The sequence below is a fragment of the Halichoerus grypus genome, chromosome 11, assembly GCF_964656455.1.
Source record: "Halichoerus grypus chromosome 11, mHalGry1.hap1.1, whole genome shotgun sequence".
Taxonomy (NCBI): Eukaryota; Metazoa; Chordata; class Mammalia; order Carnivora; family Phocidae; genus Halichoerus; species Halichoerus grypus.
This window is the reverse complement of record NC_135722.1, coordinates 86,522,884-86,545,002: the sequence shown is the minus strand read 5'-3', so window position 1 is coordinate 86,545,002 and position 22,119 is coordinate 86,522,884. Positions and strand designations below refer to the sequence as shown.

The 22,119-nt window shown below is 52.9% G+C and overlaps 1 protein-coding gene and 1 long non-coding RNA gene across 2 annotated transcripts in view; one reads left to right on the top strand and one right to left on the bottom strand.

Moving 5' to 3' along the window:
• The window catches only part of LOC118531979 (uncharacterized), a 75,232-nt gene extending 57,523 nt beyond the window's left edge, over positions 1 to 17,709 (top strand). Inside the window, exon 5 of the long non-coding RNA XR_013442539.1 lies at positions 17,276 to 17,709. This is a non-coding gene — a long non-coding RNA (uncharacterized LOC118531979). The remainder of the gene's footprint in view (positions 1 to 17,275) is intronic.
• Positions 234 to 20,981, bottom strand: ADAMTS8 (ADAM metallopeptidase with thrombospondin type 1 motif 8). The gene is made up of 9 exons (XM_036086285.2): positions 19,983 to 20,981; positions 12,051 to 12,290; positions 10,867 to 11,002; positions 10,031 to 10,198; positions 8,735 to 9,036; positions 6,031 to 6,214; positions 3,415 to 3,587; positions 3,118 to 3,293; positions 234 to 1,361 (listed from the first exon to the last, which is right to left on the bottom strand). Exons 1-9 carry the CDS (start codon positions 20,772 to 20,774, stop codon positions 791 to 793), a joined length of 2,742 nt encoding a protein of 913 aa, XP_035942178.2. The 5' UTR covers positions 20,775 to 20,981; the 3' UTR covers positions 234 to 790.
• Between the last annotated feature and the right edge of the window lie 1,138 nt (positions 20,982 to 22,119).

The following is a 22,119-nucleotide window of genomic DNA, read 5'->3' as shown; positions in this document are numbered from 1 at the left end:
ATTCAGCAGGAGGAAGGCCCGAGAGACTGAGGCAAGGTGCCAGCTTCCCTGGGTGTGTTCAAGGTCAGCTGACCTAGTTTTAGCCTCTGTCCTTGGGCTCTGGGTCCTCTGCCCTTTCCAAAGAAATACTGAACCAGCTCAGACCACTGCATTGGCACAAGATCACACTTTAGTTCAGAGACACATTTGCATAAATACTTGAAATGGATCCACCCCTGCAGGTGGAAGCCTGAGAACCCGTGGCTCTCCACAGTCCTGCGACTCTGCAACCCTGCAGGCGATGGATTTTAATACCGAGGACAGTCACATTCATTTTTGAAGACAGCTCGGGGGCGCAGCTATGGCGCTTTGACATTCATCATCGACCTCCCCACTTTGCACCTCTCTTTTACTAATGTTTTTCCCCTCTGAGGTAGATTATTTATCGGGGAAACCAAACAGGAAAAATTTTTTTTCATTTCACTCTGCTAGTCCTTTGCAAACAGGCTGGGTCTCCTGTTTGGGTCAATAAGTGCATTTTTTTTACCTTTTCACCTATACTCTCTACCTGAACCCGCACTAGGTCCAACCCGCCGGATAGTAGACTTTAGGATCTGTTGTCCCCATTCTCGTCTCCCCATCGTGAATTCATGCCAAATTGGAGTGGCTGTGGCAATGGCAGGCCTGGGTAGGCCATGCCGCCTCCATAGGTCGGGTCACCGCAGTGGGTACTCCGGTCTGCGCCCCAGCACCCGGAGTCCATGAGCACGAGACCGGCCCCGCCCCCCCGCCCCCCCCCCCCCCCCAGGGATCACAGAGGACACGGCTGGCTTCCACAGGGCTTGGCGTCCTCGGGTTTCAGAGCCTCGCTGCAGGTGGCGGAGGCCTGGCCGTTGGGGTCCCGGCACTCCACGGTCCGCCGCTGCCGGCCAGCTCCGCAGCTGCTGGAGCACTCAGACCAGTCCCCCAGGACCCACTGCGCATTGAGCAAGGGCTGGATGACGTTGGTGGTCGCCCTCTCTTTGCTGTTCTGTGTGCTGAAGTTCACGTCATTTGGAACGAAGAAGGTATATTTGACTTTGGGGGGAAAGACCTCACCAGGGACAGTCAGGAGCTGCACGGTCAGAGGCTCGGGCAGGGGCCGAAAGCTCTGCAGCCGCTCCAGGGTGCCAATGGAACCGCTGTATTTAAGGATGGTCCCCTTCACCAAGATGTCCTGCTCTATGGCAGAGATGGCCAGGTTTCCATTGAGCAGGTACTGCCCATCGGCCGTCTTCAGCGCCAGGTAGCTGCCGTCATGCTGGACCCCCGGGTGGCTTCGTTGTTTCACATCAATGTTAGTAGCACCGGCCGGGATGGTGACAATGTCGTTGTAGCCGTAACTATGGTAGGGACAGAAAGACCCCCTGAGGACCAGTGGCTACCCAGCCCAGCGCCTCAGCAAGTTAGCATGTTGGTGACTAGGGTGGGCGGTCACAAAGCGCTAGCAAATCATCAAGTGGTTGCCCCAGAGTTCCACATAACTTAGCTGCTGGGGCCGACAAGAATGTTTTGTACATTGGGATTTTCAAGGGTTTTTGCTTTGCCTGGTAACTCTGATTCAAATGTTTGGAGTTCGGATGTGTGGGTCTGGATATCAGCACAGAGGAAGACATCCCAGAAGGGCTTGCAAAACTGCATCAGTGCTGCCAAAGCCGACAGCTCTGGGCTCAAGTGAGATCTCAAATACACTTAGGTCCCTGCACGGGTATAAGCCTTTGCTTGGCCCCCTTCATACCCAGAGTTCAAACCCATGTGGAAAAATCTGCTCCACACACCAGTCCCAGAATCCGACCAGAATGGACATCTCACTCCACCTCTTAGAGCCAATCAGCCCCTAGTATTTGGTTAACATGGCCCCAGGGCAGGAGCCAGGGCGATAAAGCTGCTTCTAGTTGCCTTCCTCTGTGTTTCAACTCTGTTGTAGGTCTAGAGCTTTACGTGGGATGGAGAAACCTTAGTTTTTATTCTTCTCTTCTGGGGCAGAAGTGTTTGGATTACATAGGCCGGGAGGAAAGCAAAGAAGATTGAGGACAGGCGGTCGGTTCTCTGCTACTCTTGCCTTCTGCCCACTCAGCTAGCTGCTGAGTCTAGGGTGGCTCTGAAAGAATCCACAGCCCCATATGTCTAATGCCTAAGAGAAAGCCAGCTAGCAGACCTGCTATCTGAATATCCCACACCACATGCTTCTTTTTTCTCTATCCTTTGAGTTTAACTTTGAAGACTGCCAAGTTGTCTGCTGTGGGCTGGTTCTGTTCTCTGAGGCTGACAAGGTGCGAGGTGGCGAGAGACAGAGAGGAGCACAGTGTGGCCACGTAACATATGCCCTGGCCCTTCCTCTCTAGGAACTGTGTGCCATGGTAGGAGAAAACCAGCCCAGGAATTAAGACATCTGGGCTCTCTTCCTGGCTGTCATTAACTATCAGTGTGACCTCAGGAGAGTCATGTGATCTTTTTGTGCCTTGGTTTCTTCATCTGTAAATGGGGAATAACAGTATTGGCTACCTGCTAGACTTATTTTAGGAATCAAATGAGGTCATAGAAATGAAAGCACTTAAGAAAAAAAAAAAGAAATGCAAGCATTTCAGTACTAGGGGTTTCATGAACATATGGTGTTCAGGTGTGCGAAAGTGTCCAGAGTTCTCAGGTTCATGAAAGCACTAAGGCCACCAAGACCCCCCTCTTTGGACCCCCTTTTTGAAAGATCCACCTGCAGAAAGGATGGGACTCACCAGGTGTTGGGTGAGATGTCCTTCCCAAAACAGGCCTGGAAGAGCCACTTTCTGGCAAGGGCCCTGGTTACTCAGCATAGCTCTATTGCTGGTTGACTCAGAGCTGATACACCCCTATCCTCAGGGCCTCTGGCTGCCCTGTGCACTGTCCTCTCTGTGGACCAGACCTTGTGCCAAGCGTTCCGCCCATCTCATGACTCAGTATGATGATTCCGAGATAGAGGGGACTCCCAAAGCTTTACAAAGAAACGACAGCTCAGGGCCGCATGGGTAATAAGTAGCTGCCACAATTCGCATTTAGGCCAGTCTGATTCTAAAGCCTGTTCCGCTCTCTGGAACCTAGGCACAGAACTATGGTGAGACTCACCTGGAGGGGTTGAGGGAACCGGACACCTTCCTGCATGAATTGCCTTTGCCCCCACACACCCCACATTTGTCCAGCTTCCTAGGCGAGTCCACCACGTGGTCACAGCCAGCCTTGACACACTGGCCACGGACGCAGATGGCTAGAGTCTCTGGTCCACACAGGGTGCCATCGATCACCTGCAGCAGGGAAGCAGAAGGTAACAGAGGGCATGGTGTGCACAGAGGCCACCCACAGGTGGGGTCGGAGCAGGTGGCCTTCCTCCCCACCTGTGGTTCTGAGCTCCAGAAGGACTCTTACCTTGGCCTCGAACACTTTGAATTCACTCCTTCCCCGGGCTCGGCAGAACAACTTGCAGCGGTCTCGGGGGGACACCCCCGCATACTTGGGGACCCACTGTAGGAGGTTCCCATCCATGTCAGTGTAATTGTAGGCATTATACTTCTCACACTGCTGCTCCCTGAAGCTTTTCCCTACAAAGAGTAAGAAACGGCATGCAGTTAACATGCCTTGCTGAAGCAGAGAGGACCCAGTGGCAGAAATGCCAGCATTCAGGGCCCCTTTCTTCCTCCTGGTTTTGACCCAATCCCAGGACATAGGTTCAGTGTCACCTGGGCCCAACATTCCTAGACACGCCCGACCTAGGTCCATGTGGCAAGGAAAGGAGCATCCAGCCTCAAGCTGGGCTTTCTGGGATAAATATCCTTTCCATTTGGGGGAAGATACCAATTCTATCTTACAGATGAATAAACTTAGTAGGAACAGAGGACAATTCAGTAAGCTTGAATGATCCGTGGAGTATATTTTGGGCCCCTGCTAATCATGCTCGATTTTGACTTTCTTCATGACATTTAACTGGTGACCAAAACTCTCAGATCGACATCTCTAGTTCTGATCTTGCCCCTGTAGCTCACCTGCTGTAATTCTGGATGTCTCCGGGGGACCTCCATGTATAGCAGGATGATTACCGTCAGCTCAGAAAAAGCCTAACCCCATATGGCTTCTCCACGAACTGGTTTAGTTTTCATTTGGGGATACTGCCACATTCTGGTGTGAGACTGGCATCTGATATCTGCTGAACATTTGAGTATCTACATCGACTATTTCCAACCTGTCCTTAAGTCCTACACTCTATTTATGACAATCTGCGATTTTAAGTGTCTCCTTCCCACTCTCACCATCTGAGTCCACCTCCCATAGGCCCAGGCCTCTCGGTTTCATGTGAGACCTAGTGCCCAGCCTCCTCTCCCATCCTGCTGCATGCTGCTTCCAGAACAATCTGTCAGAAGTAAGAAATGCGTTTTCTGTTTTTTGTTTTTTTTGCCCCACAATCCTGAAGTTAAACCTGCTCTTACTACTGAGGTTTTCTACCCCTGCATCTCTACACGGCCTATGGAGACTTTTCAAAACACAGATGGCCATGCCCTACTCCTAAGATTCTGATTCCATGCATCTGAGCGGTCTGGGAATGCTGTGTTTCAACAAGCTTCCCAGGTGACATGATGGAACAGCCTGCACGGAGAACCTCCAGATACCATTTCAGCTTTCACAGACCTTTGCTGTGTAGCCTTAAAATGTTAGTATGCTGCTTGACTCCACCCAAGTGAATGCTAGCCCCTCTCAAGCCCCCCCATCTCCACGTGGGCACATGTCCTCCCACACCCCGTCACCATCTCCATCCTCCAGGCCCTGCTCAGCCCTAACTCCCTGTGAAGCTTCAGACTAGCCCAGGCTTTTCCTTGCTCTGAATTCTTCATAAGCCGGGGGTCTGGGCCTCAGAGCTTAGGCTTTAGTTGCTTTGTAAAAGGCATGTGGATCTCTAACTAGATTGCAAGTTCTTTGAGGACAGAGACCATGCTTTGTGTGTTTTTACAATGTCATTTGTAACATCTATTATAGTTTGTGCCACACGAGAGGCACTAAAAACCACTTGTTGATGGAGAGGCGATCCCGGTGCAACTGCAATCATTCCGTCTACCTTGTGCCTTATCTTCATCCCTTCCCCTCTTCTCTCTCTCTCTCTTCACCCCATATGCCAGGCAAATTCTCACGATTCCAGGGCAAAGTTTCTAGAGCTGCATGCTGCTGCCGATCCTTCTTGTCTTGCAAAACTGCAAAGCCTACAGATTCCCTCATTAGACACCAACCCAACGTCAGTGTGTCTTTGCACTTGGATGCATCTCTCTTAAAACTCTGCATGTCTTTTGCCGTCTGCCAGTATTTCCTGGAGCTGCACAAAGGGGAGCTGGATGGGATGGTGGGGAAAAACTGCTAATGATTCCCTCTCACCAGTTTTGCTGCTACCCCTGCTGCCTCTGAGTTAATGTGTGTGCTTTCTAGTGGGTACTAGGAGGTAGGAATGTATGCCAAGGGGAGGTAGGGGCGGTGCTGCTCTCTGTTAAGGTTCCATCAGGCAGTTGCCACGGCCTCAAAGGAAGATGGGCAACTCTTTTCAGAAGGAATGTGCGTTAGAATCAGATTCAGAAACCCTCCCTCCACCCTGGGCTGAATGTTGGCTGGAAAGACAGTGGAGGTTTGGCTCTGACACTTGCTTTGGAAAACACTTCTATTCTGCACACAGACAAGGGTTCAGATGCCTCCAGGAGGATTATTATCCTAGACGCTAGCCCCTCTGCTGAGCTCCTCCCAACTCCCTGAATAAGTTTGGTTGGGAATGACATCCTCTATTTCCACATCTTGGAAGATCGGGGCAATTTCTTTCCTTGACTTTGCTACAGTCTCCTAGCACAGTGAGAGTTGTCTAGGGGCCACTAGGCTTTGCCCTAAAATTTGGTGCCTTGCAGGGTCCATTTATGTCTGGCTCACAGGAAAGCTCTGCATCCCAGGAGACCCACCCTACTTCTTGTCTGGGGATCTGCTGCAGTGACAACAGTAGTGACCATCAGTGGCAATTACCATCAGGGGGGCATTCCTCTGTGTGGCACGACTGATACTTGGCTCTCCGACCCAGGCAATATCTTCCTCCGTTCTGAGGCTCAGGGTCCTTGCATTCACGGTGTGAAAACTGTACTCCTCCTCCGCAGGTCCGGGAACACTCTCCCCAGGGTCCCCATGGGGCCCAGCCTCCATCCACCACAGCCTGCAACACACAAGGCCACCCTGAGTCAGGAGCGGGGCGGGGGGGGGTGGGGCTCAGCTCTCAGTGTAACAGGGGTCCCTGGCCCTGACCTCCTCACCTAGTTATGCTCATCCTGGTGGGTGTTGTTCAGCAAACTGCCCTAATCATTTGTTAGTGACTGTGTGGCTTGCTTGGCGATTGGCCTCTTGAACACAGAGGATGTGCTGGACTTCTTCACTGCTGACTTCCCAGTGTCTAAAACAGTGCCTTGCCATTAGTAAGGTGCTCGGTATTAGTTGTTGAATGAAACAACATTTTATGGGAATAAAGTTGTGTCTAATGCAGCAGTTCTCCATCAGGGCAATTTTTATCCTCTGGGGACATTTGGCAATGTTTGAAGACATTTTGGTTGTCACAGTTGGGGAGGGTGCATGCTGCTGGCCTTTAGCGGGTAGAGGTTGGGTGCTGCTAAACATTCAACAAGCAGCATTCAACAATGAACACCCACCAATAATGAGTATCCAACAATGAACATCCAACAATGAGCATCCAACAATGAGCATCCAATGAGCATCCAACAGTGAACATCCAACAATGAACATCCAACAATGAGCATCCAACAATGAGCATCCAATGAGCATCCAACAGTGAACATCCAACAGTGAGCTTCCAACAATGAGATTCCAACAATGAGCACCCAACAATGAACATCCAACAATGAGCATCCAACAATGAAGCTCCAATAATGAGCATCCAACAATGAGCATCCAATGAGCATCCAACAGTGAACATCCAACAATGAGCATCCAACAGTGAGATTCCAACAATGAGCACCCAACAATGAATACCCAAGAATGAGCATCCAACAATGAGCACCCAACAAGCATCCAACGAGCATCCAACTACAAGCATCCACCAATGAGCACCCAACAATGAGCATCCAACAACGAACATCCAACAATGAAGAAGACAGCCTCCTACAACCAAGACTTATGCAACCCCAAATGTCTCTAGTGCCGAGGTTGAGAAGTCCTGCTTTAAAGGAATAATTGCTGGGAACTGTTGCTATTGATCTACCAGCTACCAGTTCCAATGGTAGGATAATGCATGGGAAATAATCAGATTTGCTTCCATCCTTACAATCAACCTATGAGAACTAAGCTTTGCCCTTGATTGATTCACAGAGTTTTCAAAAGGGAAATAATTTTTAAAAATGACAAAAGTTGTTTATATAAAAAATGAAAAATACAGAAAAGTATAAAAAAAGAAACCAACACTTAAAAAAACCACTCCCCAAATAGAACCACTGATGTGATTTTCATCAATAACCTCTCACGCTTTTGCTCTGAATAATCATAAAGATGTGATGTTTTAATTTTACATAGTTATGATTCTGTCATATATATGTAGTGTTTTATGATCTGTTTTTTGCCCTTAAAAATAGATGATAAACATCATCCCATGATCATTCCATGTCAAACTCTCCCTGCATTGAGCTTGGCTCTGGTGCCGAGGAATGTTGGACAGATCTCCTCCCCTCCCCTCAGTAATGTGTGAAGCACGTGCTTTGGACGGGGGTAGAGGGAGTCAGTACATGGAAAAGAAACTCAGTGTCTGAATGGGGAGGATGAGAAGTGGCTGAGGATGAATCTGTGAATCCTGCCCTGGTTCAAGCTTAGCAAGAGTGTGGCTTACCTGGCCCAAGCAGGATCCTGAGCCTCAGTGCAAAGGACATGCCACTGAGGACAGCCCTCTGGAGAGTGAGTGCTCAGGCCACCCTGGTGATTCAGTGCTGGGCCCAGACCAGGCTGCGAAACTCGGCGGATGCTGTTTCATAGGCAGGGCTCAGTGACTTGCAGTAAGAGAAATGTGATCAGCCTCACAGTTTGGAAGTATTAAGAGCAGGGCAAAGAAGCGAATCATTTAAAAACTCTCGCTGGCATTGCCTTGGTTTTTCTTGTAAGTTTCCTCAGTCCTAGGCCAAGTTTTCTCTGCCTGGTCAGAGACAGCTTGATTCCTTCTCCCCTCCTGAGTATGGAATTCCCACAAGTAGTCTCATTCTCCTGACCTCTGAAGATGAACGCAGCTCAGACATGGGTAGGTTATGAATACTTTTCCTTCAGCTCTTGACTGAATGTTCCTCTTCTGCCATCACACTATCTGTTTATAATGGAATTCATAATGGCCTCCCTTTATTGAATGGCCACGATCTGATCTTTGTGCTGGAATGCTTCATGCCTATCACCTATCCTCATAAGCCTTCTAGTCCACCCCAAAACAATTCCAAAGGGAGAGTTCTCAGAAGGCCCTGAGCACTGGTGGTGTCGTCCGTCTGCTCTGAGTCCAGCCTCGAAGGGCTCCTCTTGAGTTTGGGTAAATATGCTTTGCTTTGTTTATTAAAAGACGAATGATTTTACTTAGACGTCATAGTTGCAGCCTGGCCCAAAGTCTCTTAGTTCGTGGCTCTCAAGTGTGGTTTCTTCCTTGAAAACAGCCCTCCCCCTCCCTCTCCTCCCACACCCCCAAGTGGCCATCCCTCACCTTGGGCCTGTCCACTTCCTCCTCAGGCAGACAGCTGCCATCCCAGCAGAGGTGCCCAGGCCCACAGGGCGTCCCATCAGCCCATGGCAGACTGCCGTTCTTCGTGTGGCAAAGGGGCTCGGTGCCATCCATGTGGCACCAGAGCTGGGCGCAGATGTCCTGTGCAGAGGTGTTGGGGCAGTGGCGGAAACCCAGCCCAAAGATCTGCTTGCACTGCTGGTCCAGCTCATAGAGGGCGCTGCGGCCTGGCAGGTCTGTCGGCAGGGGCAGGGCCGAGGTGGGGGCATCCAGGAGACAGTCTCCTGAGAAATGGAGGAAAGCAGAGGAACAAGAATGAGGAGTGGGGGTTTCCCTCTCTCAGCTCTCCAGTGGCCTCCCACATTACACTTAAATTCCTATTGATGGGGTGTAAGACCTAGCCATCATAATTTCTTTGACCATAAGCTAAAAACTCAGCACTCAATCATCTATATGAGCTTATCCAATTTTTGACTATCAGTTAAGTAAAATTTTATTAGGATTGAATTTTTTTTTGTTATCCAGAACATCTTATATACATTCAGCGTGTACCTAGGGAATGCCAGCTAACTGTAATACTAATCTACGGCACATATAATGGGGGATGCAAATGCGCTCTCAAAAACCATGGCAGGCAAAATAAAGCCTAAGTACTGATGTTTGGATAATCTATTACTTTTGTATCTTAGGTGTCCCTGTCTCGTTCGATGAGAACAATCAAGAGTAAGTTGTGTTTTCACTGCTTTACTGACTAAGTCCGATGGTTTTAACCCGGCATGCCACCCACCCCCATCCCCCACCCTTGCTGTCACACTGACCTGTTCCCTGCCTCTTTGCCATTCCTAAGCTACAGCATGATCTATCTCTCCAGCCGGGATGCTCTCTTCTCTCCTCTGTACTGCGTTCTTCCATTCCTTCAAGCTCTGTTCAAACCCATCTCCTCCAGACAAACCTTCTCAGACTAATTCTACCGGCTCTGGGACTAATCATCTAAATTAGCCCAGCCACGCTGGCTGCTGGAAGATAGGGCAAGGAAGAGTATGCTTTGTGGGGAGGGGTACATCCCCCTAGCCTGCCATGGCACAGGGCGAGGCTGGGTGAGGAACACCTGTCCGACATCTGTTCTATCCGAGACATCTCTGATGCTCCGTGAAGGAGCTCCACCAGAAGTTGCACAGGTGCCACCGGCACTCTCGCCATCATGGAGGCGGGTGGGGCAGACCTCAAACACCAGCAGCGGGCCAGAAAGAGGCAGGGAGAAGCCTGCGGGACACCTACCGTGCCCACCGTCCAGGAGCTCCGTGAGGTACATGGCACTGCAGGGAGACCAGGGCAGCGTCTTGTTTAGGTGGACGAAGAGCGGCGCCATCATGTGGTGCTTGCCCATGGGCCCAAAGAGCCGTGCGCAGGGCTTGGAGTCGTCGTGGGGCATGCTGAGGACGTGCCCTGGGGTGGAGAGAGACCTGAAGTCCACCCGAACCAGTCTCCACTGCCCTCCAGCCTGCCCTGTCCCACCCCAAGAGCTCCCCACGCAGCCCAGCACTCCCTCCCTCTCTCTGGCGAGACAGCCACCCTCCGCTGACAGAAGAGGGCGTCTCGGGCCAACCAGTCACCAGCTCCTCATGGGGATGGCCATGCCCTTCTTCCTTAAAGATTTTTGTTTGGGGCTTCACTCTGGGCTTTTCTCTTGCAGAAAACTTTCTCAGAGTACCGGGGGAACCTTGATATCCCTTTGTTTTCTGCCTCAGCCTGTCCTCAATGATTCACTCCCTGACACAGCACTCTCTTCACAATTGATTTCCCCAGAATTCTTACTGTGACTGCTTAGCTTGGGCAAAGCATCGCAACTTTACCCGAGCATTTCTTTCATTTTGGCATTTTCCTGGGGACCCCTGATGATGATCCAAGACCCTATTTTAATATTATGGCCTCATGTTCAGGGTGGGAATGGAGAAAGTACAGTATCTATTTACATACAATCACTCTGTCAGAACTCCGAGTAGAACCTGGCCAAGTGTGAGAGCCGCATCTTCCTTAGACCCTGGGCTGGCCTGGATTTGGAAGAGGCAGTCCCCCCTGACAGAATACAGTAGGCTTGGCATGGCAAGTGTTACCTAGCTCATGGGCCAGGGTGTAGGCCGCCTGGAGCCCCTCGTCCTCGATCACAGAGCAGCTCTTGTTGGGGTCGCAGATTGTGCCGATGTCCGCCACGCCCAGGGTGTCACACATGCCCTCCTTCCCACAGAAGTTCTGCTTGGCAGAGAGAGTGAGGGCGTGAGAACAGACAAACAACAGAAAATCTTCCTATTTCTGCTCCTCCTGAGTTGAAGGAAATTTTTTTTTTCAGAGAGGGGGAGAGCGAGGGAGGGGGAGGGGCAGAGGGAGGGGACGAGAGAGCATCTCAAGCAGACTCCATGCCCAGCAAAGAGCCTGACACGGGGCTCGATCTCACAACCCCATGACCATGACCCGAGCGGAAATCAAGAGTCGGACGTTGAACCGACTGCGCCACCCAGGTGCCCCTGAAGGAAAATTTGTGAGCCAAAGGCCCTATTTCTTCACAAAGGCCACTTGTGTGAGGAAGCCCATTTCTTTTTCTACACAGGTGTGTCCTAGGGCTGGCTGGGACTTTGTGTCCTAGAGTTGGCATGTCCTAGGGCTGGCTTGTTTTGGGAGGCAGGATAGCACAGTGCTGAAGAGTACGGACCCTGCAGCAAGACTGCCTAGGCTTGACTATGGGTGCCACCACTGTGTGTGTGTGGGCAATCTATGCCTCAGTTTCCTGAGTTGTAAAATGGGGCTTGGTGGGGTTGTCCTGAGGACTGAAGGCGTCAACAGGGCAGCACATATTATTAGATTTTCCAGCCTTCGGGAAGCTATCTGTTTCAATTGCACCAGCTAGGAGGGCAGGCCTCCTGATTTGGAGAAATCTCAAGGTGACCTCCAGTTCCCTGCCTCTGTGTTTAACAGTCATTGTAGATGGACCTTCTCTCTACATTCCAACTCGAGATCTTTTACTGGGCAGTTTGAGCCCATTTCCTCTTGTTATGACCTCAGCAGACAGCTGGTCACAAACTTTTGGAAAAGAGCCCTTACGAGATTCCTCTCCTTCCCTTGCAAATACCTCACACTTGTCCTCATGACCTCCCCCTCATCATTCCACACACGAGGCTCCTGGCGTCCAGCTGGGGCCAGCAGGGAGACATTTCCCATGTTTGGGCAGGCCTCGTGGTCCTCCCTTTGATCCGCCCATCCCGCCTCCCTCCCTGCCTGGGCTCTCTGGAGCCAGCCCACAGACCTGTCTGGTGAGCAGAATGGCTGTGTCAAAGTGTTCTGGGTGCCGGTCACTGGGCTGGTTGAAACGCCGCTGCCAAGTGCAGAAGTTGCGCAGGGTGAGCCCCCCGTTGTCAGACACTTCTGGGCCCCACTTTTCATCTTCCACGATCAGCACTTTTACCACCATGAGATTGATGGAATTTCTAATGCTGGGGTGCTTGTAGATTCGGGCTGCCACGGACATCAGCGTCAGGATGTGGTTCTGTCGGGAAGATGGGAGCAGGGGGAGGGAAGGGTTCGATCTCCCGGCCTGTTGCCTGCCCGCTGCCACCCCCCTCCATGTGCCGGGCTCTGCACTGAGCGCTGGAGATAAAGCATCTTGCTGAAGACTCACAAAACCCCGGAGGTCCCGGCATTATTTCCCTTCATTTTACATATAAGAACATGGAGGCTCCGTAACTGGCCCAAGATCCCAAAGCTAATGAGTGTACAGCCAGCCCCTGAACCCAGATGGCCGGCCTCCAGAGCTTGTGCCTTTAACATCTCGACCAGCCACATGTGGCTGTGTAAATCGAAGTCAGTTAAAATTCAATAAAATGGAAATTACAGTGCCTTGGTCACACTGGCCATGTTTCACGTACATCAGTAGCTGCCTATAGCTCAAGGCTTCTGTATTAAACGGAGCAGACAGGACATTTCCATCATCACCAGAAGGTCCTACTGGCCTACACTGGTTACTATTCTGCCTTAACTCTGACACCAAGCAACTCCCTGCCAGCCCCCCCGCCCCCCGCCCCATCCCCTCTCTGTTCTCAGCCCAGAAGCAATTATTTGAGTGTTCAAGGTTAGTAGAATGTGTCCCTTAGAATCCAGTGGAGCATCTTCCTGGTGCCTGCTGGGGTAACTTCTACTCTGCAGGATGGGCCCTGTTAACCCTGAAATCGTTCCCGTAGTCACTAATAGTTAGTCTGCACCCGTCACCAGACCCGCACCTCATTAAACGCTCACACTCACTCTGTGAAGTAGGCATTGTCATCCCGGTCTTACAAATGAGGGAGAAGAGGTTCACACGAGTTAAACAAGCTGTCTAAGGTCACACAGCTCTTAAAGCCAGGACACCAGCCCAGGCACGTCTGTCTGTGAAGCCTACACTCTTCAAATGAAGTTTCCCAGGGCTTGACTGCTGGGTTTCTGGAAGACCCCGAAAGGGTTCTTCCTTTCTGCCAGGGGCTTGAGAGGGGGCAGTGGGCCTAATGAGACCCAGGCACTGAGGATCACCCCTGCTTCCAGTTTTGCCCAGACCAGCTGAAGGAGTTCACATCATTGCTTGGCCTCTGTCCTATCCCTGGGTTGCCAACTACTCCCAAGGCTTTGGAGGCGGCCAGATGGAACTCACTCTCCTGCCTCAGGGACCTCTAGAAGTGAGTCCTCTTGGATTGTTTTGCAGGAAAGAGAGGGGCAGGGGCACGCAGGCCTTCAGCTGGGAGTGTGGTCAGCCAAGCTGCCATTCATTTGCCCCCGCTCCTCGTTCCCTAGGGCACCATCTCCCGTCAGCCTTTCTTTTTTCTCTCCTGTGGTCTGGAAGGTAGGAGGGGAAGGAGGGGAAAAGAGGGTGAAAGGCTAAAGAGGGACACTCCGTCAGTTGAGGCCATGTGTGGGAGTTCCAGACGAATCCTATTATTTGTGAATGGGATCTGTCTGTTCACCTCGCGGGCAACAAGCCAAGTATTTTGTAAGCCCTACAAACAGCGGTTGGCAGGTTTCTTAGCGTGTCAAGCACTCTAGCTATGTTTAGGCTGATGTAAACATCTTATCAGCAAAGCTGAAACTTGGCGCTTGCTCCTAGAGCTGGATTCCTGAGGGAGAAAAGCAATCACATCATTATGCAACTGGGGGTGAGGGCTGAGGAATGGGAGCTCGCTGAGACTACTTCCTGGCCAGGCCTTCGCTGCTTCCAGGGGGCAGATAGAGTCTCCTGCTCTCTTGCCCCAGGAAGGGTCAAATCTGATGGGCCAGGGACCAAGCCTTGGAATTTCTTCAGGGGCAACCTGCAACTCTCCTCATAAGATCTCTTCCCTTTGAGTCCCAGTTTCACAATCTCAAAATTGGGGAGACGATGTTTTACAAAGAAGGTGTTACCACAAGAGATACCAGCTGCTCAGCATCAGTCCTGGCAGGCTTGGGGTTTAAGAGGGCTCAGTGTTCTCAAGCTGACCAGATCAGACTGAGGCTCTGAGGCAACGCGGCTGAGTGGGGACCATGCACCGGCCACGCCCCCAATGAAAGCCAAACGCACACGGGTGTCAATTTCTGCGCAAAGGAACGAGGTGAGGCATCAGGGGAGGCTTCCCGACGTTAGGATTTTCAGGGAGCCTCCCTTGCGGTTCCGGGAGCTCAGAGCATCTTCTCCGGACACTAAATACCTGTCAGGCTGAGCGGGCTTGAGGGCCATTTCCCTTCAAGGCAGACGGTTAGAGTTGAGAGCATTTGGATGTCTTCTGGTTGCTATTTCAGAAGATAATTTCCATTGCAAGAGAGCTGCAAGGTCTATGTGGTCCAATGTTTCTGTTAAAGTCTCTAATCCTGGTCCTGCTCACCTCCCCTTTCGTCTTGTCTCGCTGAGGTTTTGGAGGTGGGAAGCACTGCTATCCCCACTGTTAGCTCCTCTGAGAAACCATGGGAGGATCCTACGGCTGACATTTGCAGTGCATCTTACGGTTCCCTCAGGGGAGGGACCTGGTGGGGGCAGTGGCCGAGAGAGTCTGTGAGCCTCCGAGTCTCGGCAGTACCCTGGGCCAAAAGGCCAGGCTTGACTTACAGTTCCACAGAGAGAGGGCTCAGGAGCCAGTCGAGGAGAAGGTCAGATGGCTCACTCCACCACCTGGTGTCTATTTATACTTCTTTGTGCACCACCCAAGTGTGGGCTGCTTGCTGAAGAATGTGAACAAGATGGCGCCCCTGGTGGAGTGGGGGCCCCAGCACAGCAGACAACCTCCAAGAACCACGTCAGGTAGGTGGGAGCCCATGACCAGCCTGGCCAGGGGTGGTCAAACAACCCTGCTCTTGAATGACTTGGGGACCTCATGCCCTTAATTCTCATTAGGAAAAGACACGGCATTTTTTAAGGGAGTCTCCTTCTTCATTGGTGCCCCTATGACCTGAAGAAGAGAAAGAAATGTCCTAGGCAGCTAGGTTGGGACACAGCCCTCTTTGATTCTTTGTGATACAACTAGGGACATTCCTCCCCCAGAGCTCCCATGGCAGCCAAAGCCAACTGTGGGGGGAGTCTAGAAGTCTGGGCCTGGGCCAAATGCATTTCTAGCAGCTCCTTCTGCTCAGAGTGTCATCCCTATGCTTTGCTCATTTGCTCTTCATACTGTGGTTCCCATCGCTTCTCCTTGCAGCACGCCTGGGAGAGCAAGGAGAAGAAGAGTGGCCACGTGGAAACCTTCTGACCTCAGCAACTGGTGCCACACTTTTGCTACTGGGAGTCCTTCTAGGGCCCAAGACTGCTGAGGAGGTGGTGGAGAAGCAAAGAAGAGTAAAGAAGCAATTGGAGAAAAGAGAGGGTCCTGCACCGATGTCCTTCATCTCTCCTCATTCTCAAAATAGCAAGGGGCAATGTCACCTCTCCAAAACTACACACACCACAAGGAGTCAAGCTTAAACACTCTGAGCCAAGCAAGCTGAAAAGGAAGGCCTCCCTGTCGCGTAGGACCGCGGAGTTGACATGGCAATGGGCTGACTGTGAAGGCACGTCCTACTCTGACAAATGCCATCACAAAAGGCAACTCCACTATTAGCTACGCTTTATTGAGCACCTACTATGTGCCAGGCACTGGGTCAGGTGCTTTCCATATTTTATTGTATCCTCAGGGTAATGCTGGGACATTGGTATAACTGTCCCTATTTTGCTGGTGAAGAAATCAAGGTACGGAGAAATCGGTAACTTGCTCAAGGACACTCAGCTTATTTCGATGACCCTTCAAAGTATATGCTCTTAATCACCACACTGACTGCCACCTCTCCTTACTGCTACAAGGACAACTGCAGCATAGCCAAAACAAACCCAAAGCACGCCAGCAAGCAAGCTTTCCCCTGGCATTGTCTACACCTGCGGAGGCAGAGGTGGTAAATCAAAGACCTTTGAATATTAAGGCATTTTCTTTGGGAAAAGCTTCATATTGTTGATCCTTCTGACTGGAGCAGACAAAAGAGACAGAAAAGACTCATTCTCTTGCCAGGAGGGGAACAGAGTTCACACACGGATAGAATACAAGTCTTTCCCCCATGAGGATGTAGGTAGCTACAGAGCAAGTGGGGCATGCGTCTGCTTCTGTCACTATCCAAACCAGGACGCTTTTGAGAGCGAAGATGATGCTATTAATAATCATGCCAGAACAGGCCTAAACGGGGACTGTGCTGGGAGATGTGGTCCCTTTAGTGTTAGGGCTTGTGGGAGACATTTTCCCAGAGGACATGGGTAAGGGGGAGATGGAATGGCTGGGATTTAACCCTTCCCTGAAATCACTTGCTGGTAGCCTGACATCTTGGGGATCCTCTGGTCTCTGGGGTTGAGGAGTGCCATTCCCCGGACCCTCTCTGCTCAGCAGAGAGTTCAGAGTTCAGCTGATACACTGGCGGGACGGATTTCGAGTCCGCCGTGGGGCACGGCCCAGCCCGCCACTCACAGCTTTCCTGCGGCAGCTTCGTCCAGGCAACAATCAGAGGCAGCCCGACGCAGACAGAGTTAATGGCCTCTTCCGAGGTGGTCCCTCCTTTCAGAAAGCCCCCTTTGTCTGAGCTCATTAACTCTGAAACCAGATAAGAAGGTGGGAGGCAGGGGCCCCTTCTGTCAAGGGATTAAGTGAACTCAAGTGTACAGAGTTCTGGAAAACTTCATTGTCGCTTCACAGTGTGACCAGCCTCGAGCGTGGCTAATTCTTTCTCTTGGCCTTGAAGGTGGTTTCTTCCCAGGATAGGGCCTCCCACTTTGGCTGGGCATCTTAGGACTGCTGGATTCAATGCCCCATTCCCACAATACAGACGAGTGTAGGGGGTAAGCAGAGCCACCGTCACAGACCCTCCTCGGGCTAAAGAAACCTCACGGCACAGTAAGAAAGAGCACTGCCCCCAGGTTCAGGAGACTTGGGTCATGACCCAGCCCTGCCGCTTACTAGCTGTGTGACCTTGAGAAAGTCACAGATTCCCTGTGAGCTGAACCTTCTTCCTCTGCCTCTCTCACAGGTATTTCTGCTGAGGTGATGCATGCAAACCATTGTGCAAATTGAATGCACTCAGACAATGGCTGAACTTTCTAGAAGACTCATCATGAAGCAGCCTCACTGATGCTTATATTAGTCCTGATGAGCAGGGTCTGGCTTCACAGAGGAGGAAATGCAAGCCCTCAAGGGGGTGAAGTCTCTTCATCCTTACTTACACCCCTGGTTGCTAAGACACCCCAAAGTGCCTTCCATCCGTGTGAACGAAGTCTCCAGGAGATTCCTTGAAGAATAAAGAACTGGATTCTATTTTGGGGAGATGAGTCTGGGCAGGCAAGTCTTGGGGAACTAGAACTTGACATTCATTCTTGTCTTGGCTGGGCTCATGGACCTGTTTAGGAAGCCCAGGGGACTGAGCTGAGAAGTTCAAGTCTATCCTGTGGCATCTCCACAGCTGGTGAGGAGTCAAAGCAGAGGGGTCAGTGGGAGGTCATAGAAGCAGCCGTGCCTCAGTCCCCGCCTCATCCCAACATGGCGACAGCAAGGGTGTAAATGGGCAGTGACATAAGGAGACCAAGGCAGGGGTGATGGAGCTGGCCAAGCCGAGAGAGCACTTTTCCTTCGGGTGTAGGACCTGAAAGGAGATACCCTACGGAAAGGACCTCAGCCTACACAGGGGCCTGATGTGCTTTCCTGACCCACATAGGCTGGCTGGGTGCAAGGAGTGTGTCTGTGAATGGTCCAGAAACGGTGTGTGTGGAGGGAGAGGGGGTGGGACAAGCATGCAATGGGTCATCCACCCAGAAGTCTATAAGGGTGGGAGCACTCTGGGGTGTCTCTGTGAGGAGAACCTGGGGCAGACCCAGCCCAGCCAAATACCTCCTTGAGGCAAATACTCAGTGTCTTAAGTTACTGGGTGATGATGGGCTGAGAGAGCTAGATGGTAGGAAGGCACTAGAGAAAACATTTTGGCTCTGAAGCCTGAAAAGTCCTTTTTCTGCTGCTTCTTTGTGTTCTTGTCGTCTTTCCTACCTCCTGGTTCTTAGGCAGACGTCAGAACCTGGTCCCTGCCTGGGGATGGGTTCAAGCCTCTCAGCTCTGGGTTTGCAGTGATTGTACTTTTAGCCTCTCTTTGGTCGAGCCCCCTAGTAGCCAGGTGTGGTGGTCCTAACCTGCGATGGGAGAAGCCCCGCTAGCTATGCTCTTGAGGACTTGCCTGAGGAAAAGGAGTCAGAGGAGTCAGCTGGTGCCTCCCCCTGCTCTCAGGGTAGTCATGGAAACAGATATTCAATCTTCATAGACCCGAAGCCTATTGGGAAGACCTCGCTGGCGGCTCAAAGCTGCCTTACCGTGCTCTGGGAGAAGCGAATACTCCAACAGTGTGCAAAGGAGCCTGCTCTTGCAGGAGCCAGAGAAGCAGCCACATGGACCTCTCACCCCTAGCTCTTCCCATCCTTCCATCTAGATGCGCTTCCCAGTGATTGCAGAGTGATGAAGATGGCGTGCATCATCTAGACTGTTCTGCACAGGTGATGCGGAAGCACTCGGTGCCCCCAACAGTCGGGCATGGGCTGAGCCTAGAAGAGGGTCACTGGCCAAGACTGCCATTATTGAAAAGGCATTAACTGAGCTGCAGCAGTGGCCGGGATCCCTGCTGCAGGCATCTCTGACCTCTGGGCAGGTCAGGTCTTCTCTACCCGGCACACCTCTGGTTTTGTGCTCCTCAGGGGAAGAGAAAGTATAGCCCTCCCCTGGAGCCCTTGTACTTCACCCGGCTCTTGGGGGAGGTGTTGGGACACAGGGTGACAGAGACTCCTCCTGCTGAGTGCACCACCTCTGAATCTAGTTAGACATGGGCTGGCTACAGGAGCTGTCCCCTGAACTCAATTTTCCTGCCCAAGTTCAGTAGAGAGCTGTGTCTGGGCTGAGAGCAGCTGGGGTGGACCACGCAAAGTTCTGGCTCCACAAGGAGCATTAACTGAAAGCGTTCAGATGCCCTCCCTTTCCCACCGAAGCTTCAGTTTCCCAGGCTGAGCCCCCAGGCAGAAATTCTGTCCCCTCCCTTTTTGTGCTGAGGCCAGCACTGCCAAGTGTGGCCGGGGCCGGGTGCCAGGTTGGCAAGGTAGTCCACGCCCCTTGATCAGAACCAGCTGGGCACACAGAAGTTGGGCAGCCCCTTTCCAGATTCAACTCCCTCCAAACAATATCTTTTACTTATGGCAACCTCAGTTCTGTCCGCAGAGGGAATGAAATAGACACATCTTTCCGTCCCAGCTGACTATCCTTGGGAACCTCTCAGGTCTGGAGACAGTAGAGGGCTGAGAAATGGAGCATAGGGTGGATGCTCTTCCAAAATGCCCAGTTTTCATCTCTGTTGCGAGAGGCAGGTGCCTGGGGGAGGGGGGTGCGCTTTAAAACCCACTTTTAGTTCAGTTTGCCAAGTGCTGAAGGAGATTCAGGATGCCAGGGGTGAAGGTGAGCGGCAGAGGTCAAGGAAGCGCCGGGACCTCCACTCTATACTGGAAGGGACACGGGGGAGAGCGGCAGTAGGTACCCCAAGGGTCAGAGGTTAAGAAGAGAGTTACTGCGCTTTCTCAGAAAGCAAAGAACCTTGTTTGGGGTAGGTCTTGGGAGGATGAGGAACGTGAAGGATTTTCTCAGAGGAACTGGAAAGGGAAGATTTGGGAGGCTCTAGGAGGTGACTGGGGGCCTCCAGGCAAAGTGAGTCCTACCTGTAGGTCGGCTCCATAGAAGGCAGCCATGGACGCATCGGCCACCAGCAGCGTCTCCACGAAGCGAGCCTCGGACACAAACCGCTTGGTCCTACTCGTGGCCCCCAGGGGTGGTGGCAGATCGCTGGCGCCTTCTGTCTCCTCTTCTTTGCCCCCCTCCTCCTCCTCCTCCATTTTCTCCTCCTCCTCCACCTCTTCCTCCTCCTGCTCCTCGTCTCCTCTCTCCTGCCTCTGATCCTCTCCCTTCACCTCCCACTCGGGTCCTCCGGGGAGGGGGTGGGCTTCGGAGGAGGCGAGCCCGGGGGTCCCGAGGCGCGCCCGGGGCCCCCAGCGCTGCAGGCGGTGCGGCTGGCGCAGGGAGCCCCCCGCGCCCTGCGGCTGGATGGTGAACTCCTCGCCGTCTAGCAGGAAGGAGCCGCTCAGCCCGCGGCACAGGCTGACGGCCGCCAGCGACTCGGGCTCCCCATTCACCGTGCCGGAGAAGAAGCAGTCGCGCAGCTCCCGCTCGCCCCCGGCCGCCCGGCCGGAGCCCCCGAGGCGCTCGATCTTGAACTCGGGCGCCAGGAAGCTGGCGTCGGGCGCCAGGCGCAGCACGAAGCCCTTGCCGAAGGCGGACAGGTGGAACGCGAGCTCGCCCGCGCTGCCCGGCAACCGCGTGGGCTCCACCAGCTCCGAGGCCTGCCCCCGGGCGCCGGGCCGGGCCGGGGCGCCGCGGGCGAGCGGCGGCGGCGGCAGCAAGAGCAGCAGCAGCGGCAGCAGGAGCGGCGGCCACCGGGGGGCGGCGCGGGGCATGGGGGCTCCGGCGGCGGCGCGGGAGAGGGAAGAAGGCGGCCCGGCGCGGGCAGGTGCTGGCGGCGCGAGCGCAGCCCGGCCGCTCTCTCCAGGAAAAAGCAAATCAATCAGCTCGCTGGCCGACTCGGCCAGTGGGGGCCTGGCGGCGGCGGCGGCGGCGACGGTCCCCGAGCGGCCCCTCTGGCTGGCGCAGGCCGCTCCTCCCGCGCCCGCCCGCCGAGCCGAGCGCGAGCAACTGGCTCCCCGGCCCGCGTGCGCCGGTCCTCCGCCCCTGCCCCGCGCGCGGTCCCCGCGCAGCCGCCTCCTGCCTCCTCCCCACCCCGGGAAGCACCGAGTGGGCTGCCGAGCCCTTCGTATTTATACTTCCTTCCCGGCTTTGACATAAGAGGTTTATTTTTGATCTCTCACTATTCCTGTTTCCCCTCCCCTGGGATCAGAGAGAGAAACTGAAAAGAGGGAGCGAGAGAGGAGAGAAAAAAAATTTTTGGATGAAATGTAAAACCAATCAGGAGTCAGCAAGACTCGCCCCCCCCACCCCCCTCCGTAAGTGTCAACTCCAACTTTTTTCCCCTTCCCTTTACGCGCGGTCCCACATTAACTCCTACAATGCTGGACTAGCCCTTCAGGCCGAGTCCTTCGGGAGGCCCCAGTCGCTACCTCCTTTAAGGCCAAGTGTCCAGAAAAGAGCCTCCAAAAGGCTCCTGCACTGGCCCCAGAGACAGTGTTCCCATCCCTGCAGAGTCACTCTGGGGATCCGACAGTTGTAGCTCTGGTGTTGGGGATCTGATGTGTAGAAGAGAGGTCTCCGGAGAGGTTCCAGAGCTTTTCATTGTAAAGCAAAAGAGGGAGGCAGGAAAGGTCATACTAAAATCCTGCTCCCTACTAAAACCCACATTTTCACTGCCAGCTTCGGATCAGGGGAAAAATACCACCTGGTTAACACAGCCAAGGACTCTGTTACTTGCCTTGTCCAGGGGCTGCAGGGCAGAGCCCAGCACAGTGGTTAATTATCAGAGGTGCGGTTGGCAGCAAAGTGGAATCACCCCAGAGGGAAGGTAAGCATTTCCCTAGGAGGGCAGCAGATCTTCAGGAACTGCACGTTGGGCCCTGAAAACCTGATCTGGGTACTGCTCAGTTCCCTGCGGGGCTTCATGAAAGGTTGCAAGCTCCCTCTCATGGCACTGTCCACAGCTGTGGGTACGAATGTGTGGAATTGATTTCTTCTGCCCCACCCTGACATCTCCTCCTAGGATGAGGGGGGTTGCAACCCAGGGGGAGGAGTGGCATGATCTGCTGTCTCCACGGAGGACCACAAAACCCAGCAGTTCATGGCACCCTCATCTTA

Bases quoted from the DNA above. Each gene is read 5' to 3' on its own strand.
- ADAMTS8 (XM_036086285.2), bottom strand. From the start codon at position 20,774: ATGCCCCGCGCCGCCCCCCGGTGGCCGCCGCTCCTGCTGCCGCTGCTG. The intron at 10,199-10,866 runs GTAACACTTGCC...TCTCCACCCCAG, and splicing joins CACCCTGGCCCATGAGCTAG to GGCACGTCCTCAGCATGCCC. The intron at 1,362-3,117 runs GTGAGTCTCACC...TCCCTACCATAG, and splicing joins GGTTCCCTCAACCCCTCCAG to TTACGGCTACAACGACATTG.